Source organism: Falco naumanni, chromosome 4 (genome assembly GCF_017639655.2).
Source record: "Falco naumanni isolate bFalNau1 chromosome 4, bFalNau1.pat, whole genome shotgun sequence".
Lineage (NCBI taxonomy): Eukaryota > Metazoa > Chordata > Aves > Falconiformes > Falconidae > Falco > Falco naumanni.
In genome coordinates this window covers 820,444-828,647 of record NC_054057.1, presented here as the reverse complement: position 1 = coordinate 828,647, position 8,204 = coordinate 820,444, and the positions used below count along the sequence as shown (strand labels likewise).

Genomic DNA, 8,204 nt, shown 5'->3' with positions numbered 1-8,204 from the left:
GTGTCATCTGGGTTTTAGGCATCTCTGGAGCCTCTGGCCTCAAACCAGCCGGTGCCATCCACTTTAGATACCACCTGAGTTACAGGATGCTTGGTGTATTACCCCTGTTTTTAGGGCTTCCACAGAAAAACTAGCCCCTTGGCCAGCGGGTCAGGGCTTTGCTGAGAGCAGCCACCACCCTGGCCGGTGGCTAACCAGCCAGCAAGAAGCTTTGACAAAGGACTCACCGCTCTCTCAGCTCACACTCAGTACTTTTTCCATTCTTCAGCCTTTTTTTTCCTGGTAACTATTTCTACACTCATACCTAGGGCACTCGTTCATTCCCCTAAGGGTATTTCCTTGACACCCACAGGGTCATTTCTAGGCTACCACTTCCAAACCCTTCCAGCCCAGGAGGCACAGGCTCTGGTAGCAGATGAGGAGATAGGATAATACCTAGATATTCCTCCACATTGACTTCAACAAAACACATGCACAGCATTTATTTCTGTGTTGCTTATCTAATTGTTCACTCACTAAGCTCTCGCTGGGCTAGAAGCCTTGTTCAGATCTGTCAGCCGGGAGCCATGCCCTGGCATGATGCCTCAAACTTGGGCACCGTTTCACTCCGAAGAGCGGGTTCCCACTCCTGCTGAGAGCCTGGTCCCTGCCTACAAAGCCAATCCACTCTGCTGAAATGAGGGAAGGAGAAGTCAAGTGTCCCGACTTTGGAAACAAAATCAGTTCCTTTCAGCACTGACTTGGGGGGTGGGGGGTGGGGGGGTGGGGAAGGTGGGTAGGAATGTTTCTAAGGCACCCCTCCACGCTGCTCAGGCAGTGCAGGAGTCTGCTGGTGATTTTGGCCTCTCTTTCACAGAGCAGGCAGAGCAGGACATGCCAAGGGAAAGGGAGGAAGATGCTAAAAAACGACACTAAAAAGTTAAGAACCCCAGAGGCAACTATGACCAAAGCAAGCTCAAGCAGCTGTTCCCATTTTTCCTGTCCTAAAAGGCTGCCCAAACACTGCATCCCTGTGGCTGCCCGGCTGGGAGGACTTCTCAACTTCAGGTCACCTGTTCAGGATGAAAGTTTTTGACTTATAGCTCTACAGGACAGTGGCAACAGAAGATGACTTTGAAGATGTCATGTGCAGAGAGGACTGCTTGTCTGGCCTGCGCCCGTCGACGGCACTGTAGTCTTTGCAGATCAACAGACAACGTGCATATTTTCCGAAAGCTTCGTGGAGGTGCTTCTTGAATTTCTCACCCACAAAAGCATAGATGACTGGGTTGAGGCAGCAGTGGACGAAGGAGAGGGCCTCAGCCAGCTCCATGGCTAGGTCTAGCCTTTGGCTTGTCTGGCAGTCATCGATGATGTACATGTATCTCAGAGAGTCCAGAAAAAGCACAATGTTGATGGGGGTCCAGAAGAGGAAGAACACAATGACGACGATAAAAACCAGTTTCATTGCCTTGTACTTGTTCTGAGTATGGCACTTCTGCAGGTTTTTCAAGATGTTGTAGTAGCAGAAAATGAGGACACAAGCAGGGATCAGCCACCCCAGTACATTGACTTCAAAATTACTGACAGTCTTCCAGACGTTGCTGTCGGGATAGTGAGGGGTGCACTTAGTCTGGTTATCGTCATTTATTTCCTGGAAAAAAATTAGGTCTGGCATTGATGCTAAAATGGCAACTACCCAAAGGGCCAGGCTGGTGATAACCCCATGGACAGTTGTCCGAACCCGCAGAGCGTAGACAGACTGGACAATGGCCAAGTACCTGTCAACACTCATGATAGTTATTAAGAAGGCACTGCTGTAGAAACCAATGAAGTAAGCTGAGCTGATGATTTTACACATTGCATTTCCAAAAGTCCACTGGCCCACGATGGAGTACTGAACCAAGAAGGGGAGGGATAAAACAAAGAGGAGGTCAGAGATGGCGAGGTTCAGCAGATACACATCAGTCATGGCCCTGACTTTCTTGAAGACTGTTAGGACCAAAACGACCAAAGCATTTCCCACGAGGCCAGTCACAAACAGTAGGGAGTACAGCACTGGAAAAAAGGTAGATGCAAATGCTGGAATATTTTCGAGATCACAGCTGATGTCCAGTTCTGTGTAGAAGAAGGGATATTCATAGTCTGCAGAGGAGTTAGATGTTGGTGACATGTAATCCACCTGTTCAAAGGCAATGAAGTTCATAAAGCACAGATCGCAAATTACCCTCTTAGTAAATACATTAGGCACAAGTCAACTCACACCAAGCTGCATGAGGACAAAACAGCCGTGCCTCAGCTGTCTTGGAGGATGCCAAGGAGGAAGGAGCATGAGTGACCAATCCTACCCTGCAAGATCTGGGATGAGGTTCTTGTACCAGAGGGGCAGAGGAGATGAAAGAACATGCAGCTATGGTGGTAAAACAGAGGTTACCGGCATCCCCCTCCCAGCTCCAGGTCGGGTGCCCAGCCCCATGCCTGCAGCCCAGGCAGGGCACCAAGGCCAGAGACAGGGAGCAGCCCCAAACCAGCAACTAGATGGGCATGGCCAAGGGCTGAGAGCCACTGGCATAGGTTTTGGGGCCCTATTCCACGTTTCCTTCAGAAAGGAGAAAGGTGGTGGGGCTCAGGGAGGAACTGGCATGGCTCATCTAAAAGCTGCATTTCCAGTTAGCTGGGTGGCAGAAATAGCTCTTCATGAAACAAGTTACTTTTGCAGAGGATTCCTGCACAGTTCAAGCAAGTTTTCAGCTGTAAAGGCACCAGCACGTACAGGTCACCAGCACGCTCTCTTCACTCCAGATGAGATCGGTGGTGGCAGCTCTGGCCCAAGAGGTGACTTCCCAAAGAGCAGACATGGCTTTCTGCCCCTTCCTCCCTCCCCAGCAGGAGCTTTGCCCTCTTGGTCTGTACCAGCACAAACTGCTGCTGCCAGCAGCCCGTGCCCACCAGGACTTTACTCTGCTAACAGAGGTGGCTGATTTTCTTTTCAACACCAGCAGCTCTGCTCTCCTGGCACCTGTCAGGATGCACCAGCAGTGGCGATGTGCCCCTTCCCTGCTCCCTGGCCCCTCGCAGCCCCCCAGCAGCAATCACCGCATCCCTGGGTGACACCTGTGACAGCAAATAGCTAAAGAAGATGAGTGGCGGCACAGTTCCCAGTCAGGATGTCCTCCACAGACACTACCCCTACCCTCAAGGACAGCATTCTTCCACAAGCAGTCTCATCAGCCAAAGATATTGTCACTCAATGGGGTTTTTTCAGAGAACAAAAATCACACTGATCTCTTCTAAACCCCTGTCATCCCCACCAGTACCGTGTGCCCCTGTAGGCGAAACCAGAGCCCTCAGGTGTGCTACTGGCCGTGGCTTGGAAGGCAGCAGCCCAGCAGGGAATCACTCACCAACACATCCTCGGAGCCACCTCTGCCCGGCAGGTGTGTCAGGTTCCCCTCCATAATCCAACACTGGGTCTGAAAGAGTGCCAAAAAATGTCTTTATATCACAGGCTTTTAAGAAGCAGGCATACCTTCGCACGTGTGTGCTGGCAGTATTTACCTTAGCTTATGTTGCAATGCCAAGTCACAGGCAAGGTCCTCACCGTAGTAGTGTACAGTCCCAAAATACCTTTTCCTCTGTGTGGTATGTTACATTAAAGGTGTCTAAAACCCCAAGCGTATGAGTTCCAGCCTCTGTACTTGACAGAGAAACGGAAACATGTCAGGTTTATCTTCTCAATAATCAGTCATTTTTTTTTTTTTCACTTTGAGCATTTAGATGAACGTCAGTGGAAGAAATTTGCAATCCAACCCAAACAATTCCGTGATTCTGTGACTTTCCCCATGCATATGTGAAGTGCCCCCATCCCTCACCTCGGTGCCCCCATCCCACCTACTACCCCTCCTCTGCAGCCCCCGTGGCTGGGAGAGAGAAAGCAGTGCTGCCTCTCCTCTGCACCAAGGAGTTTTGGTGAAGATGCCTGTAGGGGATGGCCCAGCACATAGCCAGCAATGGCAAAGGGTACCACCTTTAACAAGGTGCCTCCCTCCACACCCATGCCCGGAAAGAAGTACCCAAGGGAACTGATCGTAGAATCATTTAGGTTGGAAAAGACCTTTAAGGTCATCAAGTCCAGCCATAAACCTAGCACTGTCAAGTCCGTATCACCCTTACTTCCCCAAACATGCACCCTGCACAACACTCTTGCAGACTTTAACACTGAAGTAGAACCCTGAACAGGACTGGATTTCTACCAACTCTGCCAGGTACCTGCTGGGGCCTCAACCTGACCCAACAAGGCTTTCATCCCACCGCTGCCTTCAGACAGATATATGGCAAAGAGCAGCACTACTGAGCAATGGGCAGCATTTGAAGTGTGTGTTATCTCCTTAAATACTGCTGCTCCTCACTATAGCCTGGTGCTACGCTGTAATTCAGGCAAGTCACATCACCTTGGTTTTGTTTTTCTTTTTGAGGAAACAGTACCTCACTGGGCGTCAGTCCATACATGTGCTCTAGAGATTCCCATGTCTGGAATGGTCTGTCGTCTCCCTCAAACCCTCTGAATGCCCACCTTCATTCACCATCGCTCCAAAGGCAGAGGGAAAAATCTCTATGGATGGAGAAAATCTGCAGCTATTCCACATGCGGCAGTGGGTGGCTTTCTTTGGCTGTGGTGCGTGGTGTGATATTGGGTCAGAGTCAAGCTATATGTATATGATAATACCCAAGGTCTGCTGGGTATTAACTCCTGCAAGAGCTGAAACAAGAAACCAAAGCCAGAAGCAAATTCCTTTGTCATAGGAGTTACTGGCAGTGTTGAAGTGGGCTCTCCATTATGCATTTTCAGGTTTAAAAGAGCACTCACACCTTTGTCACTGTTGGTGGCAGAGAAGATACCCAGGAATTATGCAACGTGGAAAGAAGTGGCAACCAAACAGGCATTCGTCCCCTTGGGCAGTTCTGTACCCCTCATCTCCTAGAGACGGCAGGCTGCCCGAGCACAAGGCACAAGCAGCCCCAGCAGCACTGAGACTGCCACGGAGCTGTGAAGTGCCCGGGCATCTCCCAAAGCACAGAGGCAGAGGCCCACAGGCCACCCCGCGTGGTAGCTGGGACTGCGGGTGGCACCGGGGATGCTCACACCGCAGCCGCCATGCTCAGGCCAGGCGTTTCAGCCAGCCCGAGCGAGAACAGAGCGGGCTGCCCACGGTGTTTGCATAGAGCCCGTGGCAGCACATCCCCTGCTGCCTGCACTGGCTGGTGCACACAGCAGCACAAAGCCCCTCGGAGCCGCCACGGCGCCCTGCACCCATGGCACGGGTGGCTTCGCAAGCTCTCATGGGGTCAGGTTTGTCCCCAGCCACAGGGCACCTCTGCTGGCAGCGCCCCGAGCTCCACACCAGGCTCTCCCTGGAGGGGAAGCACTGGCCTGAGGAGACGAGATGTCAGTGGGCACCGATGATGGTGCCAGGAGAGGGACAAGGCCAAATGCCACTGTCAGGGGACACTGGTGGTGTCAGCAGTCTGTCACAGCACTGGCCGTGTCCTGCAGGACAGCGGGAAGCCCTGCCTGAGCGGAGCCCAGGAGCCGTGGTGGGAAGGTGGCCAGTGTCCCCCTCTTTGGAGGAGTGGTGTCAGTGGGAGAGGAGGAGGAGCAGGAGGAGGAGAAGGCAGGAGCCCACGGGGAGCAGAGGGCTGCAGCTGCCCCTGGGTAGCCACCCTGTAGGCAGGACAGTGCCTGGGTGCTGGTGCCGCTCCTGCTGGCAGCATGCCCCAGTCTGGAGGGGATGCCCCACTCTTGCCTGCTCACTCCTCGGCCTCGCAGGCGCTCTTATGCCGTTAGGGTGGAGGGAAAATGTGAGCAGGTGAGTAGCGGCATGAGATAAACATAACCTGCTGCTTCTGGACAGACCCTCAGCTGAAAACTTCCTACAGGCACTGCAGGACAAAACCCTCCCGGTTACAGCAGGGCCATACATGGCCCCTGGGGATCCTTTTGGCTTAGGCTGAGAGCTGGAAAATGCCTTTCTTAACTCATAACCACAAATTTGGCACCTTCAGCACCCAAAGGGTGCTCAGCCGCAGCGGTGCAGAGAGGTGGTGCTGGGTGCAAACACACTCGCCAGCTTCAGCTTTGCCTGCTGAAGCTCGACAGCAGCACCTTCCCTGCGGTGATGTTGTGGTGGCTTAACCACAGTCAGCAGCTAAGTACCACACAGCTGCTCAGTCACTCTCCCCTTACCCTCCCTGGTGGGGTGGGGAGGAGAATCAGGAAAAGGTAAAACTCATAGGTTGAGATAATAACAGTTTAATAATTGAAATAAAGTAAAAATAGTAGTAATAACAACAACAGTAATAATAATAATGAAGAGTGGAGAGGGAGAGGAATAAAACCCAAAGGAAAAAAATGAAGTGATGCACAATACAGCTGCTCACCCCCTGCTGACCGATGCCCAGCCAGTCTCTGAGCAGCGGTCGGCACCTCCCGACCAGTTTATATACTGAGTGTAATGTTCTGTGGTATGGAATACTCCTTTGGCTAGTCTGGATGAGCTGTCCTGGCCACGCTCCCTCCTGGCATGTTGAGCACCTGCTCACTGGCAGAGCATGGGAAACTGGAAAAGTCCTTGATTTGAAGCAAGCACTACTCAGCAACAACTAAACCATCAGCATGTTATCAACATTATTCTCATACTACATCCAAAATACAGCACTGTACCAGCTACTAAGAAGAAAATTAACTCTATCCCAGCTGAAACCAGGACAGATGTCAAGGCCATTTGCTAATCTGCCCAACTTACGTCAGGACATTACCTTGCCCGTGTACTCTGGTGTGCCCATATCACTGTGCACCACGAGCCACATCCAAGCCTCCACCACACGCAAGCGCATGGGTGCAGTGTGCTGGGGTCTCCCTGTTTGTAATGGGGTGAGGCTGATCCCTACTGCAGCGTGGCCACAGTGACCTGCAGTTCCCTGTAAAGCCCTGTGAGATCCTCCTGTGGAAGATGTCCTCACGGCACAACACATGCGGCACATGTGGTGTACCTCCCTGGTCACAGCAAGATTGATTGTGTTGGCATCACCCTGGGTGTGATGCCCACCAGACTGCCATTCGGACCTGCTGTGGAGAGGTGTCCACTCCACGTCCCCAGCCCTGTTGGCTCTGACATGGTGGTGGGCTGGCTGACCAGTGCTGTCACTGGCAATGATCTTGCAGGGGGTGAGGTGGATGGGGAGGTGGGGGTGGCTCTGCCAAGAGGCTTGTGTCCTTCAGCAGAGCCAGCAACGTTTTGCCTTGTCAGTTCCTGTCTCTCAGCAACTGGAAAATCTGGGACCGTGATGAGACCATAGTTCTCAGCACAGGGGCAGAAGGGACTTCAGACAGGGTCATCCTACACCTAAAGCCAACTCTGCCTGGGTACTCCAGCTGCAGCCACGCCCTGAGCAGGGACCAATCTGGATACAGATCATGTAGGTAATTTTTGCCTCCCTAGCTTTTTAATGAAGAAAAAATGTGTCCCACTGGTGGCTGGAAAGGAGACCTGGGTTGTCTCCTTGCGTGTCTCCAGGACAGCGACACGAAGGGACGAGGCTCCCTCTGCTGGGTTTTCCTGCAGAAGTGAGGCACAGAAATCATCCCTGCAGAGATGCGTGTGATCAGCGGTGCTGCTTCACGTCGTTCATCATGAGGCTTATTTAAAGCCTGAAAAACTCTTCCAGGCCCACAGCAAGCCAAGAACCTGGCGACTGCTGTTGCTGCCTGGGTTTCACGCTGAAAGAGCTCTTTCTTGGGATGCAAGCCATCTAGCCACTGCTGTTGCTATCCCTGCTTTGCTCTGGAGAGCAAAGTGTCCATTGCAGCTCCATCCAAGACACGGAGGGAGAGGATCCAGCCGCACCACCCTCTCTGCTCCATACAAAAGCTCAGCTCCACACAGAAACATGTCAAACACATCACTTGGGTTTGTCAGCCTTGTTAGAGCTGTTACACTCACTCCTCTGAAAAATCATTGTAACATGTTTTTATTGTGTCTTCAAAGCGGAAGTCAAACAAGATGCAAACTGCGATGGTTGAAGTCAGAATTAGTTCTGAGAACAAAACATCCCCCAAGCACTCGGGTACCTGCCCATCCCACCAGAAACATGCCAAAGGAAACGGGCCAAAGGAGCTTTTTCGAAATTACATATACCTCCCCCCCAGCTTCCTTATATAACCCATG

At 52.1% G+C, this 8,204-nt stretch overlaps 1 protein-coding gene across 1 annotated transcript; it reads right to left on the bottom strand.

Moving 5' to 3' along the window:
- Positions 1–793: 793 nt before the first annotated feature.
- Positions 794–3,668, bottom strand: LOC121088106 (C-C chemokine receptor type 8-like). Its single transcript, XM_040593815.1, has 2 exons — positions 3,384–3,668; positions 794–2,161 (listed from the first exon to the last, which is right to left on the bottom strand). Exons 1-2 carry the CDS (start codon positions 3,435–3,437, stop codon positions 1,085–1,087), a joined length of 1,131 nt encoding a protein of 376 aa, XP_040449749.1. The 5' UTR covers positions 3,438–3,668; the 3' UTR covers positions 794–1,084.
- Between the last annotated feature and the right edge of the window lie 4,536 nt (positions 3,669–8,204).

Coding starts and splice junctions, on each gene's coding strand:
- LOC121088106 (XM_040593815.1), bottom strand. CDS start 3,437: ATGGAGGGGAACCTGACACACCTGCCGGGCAGAGGTGGCTCCGAGGAT. Junction 2,162..3,383: donor GTGGCTCCGAGGATGTGTTG/GTGAGTGATTCC, acceptor GCCTTTGAACAG/GTGGATTACATGTCACCAAC.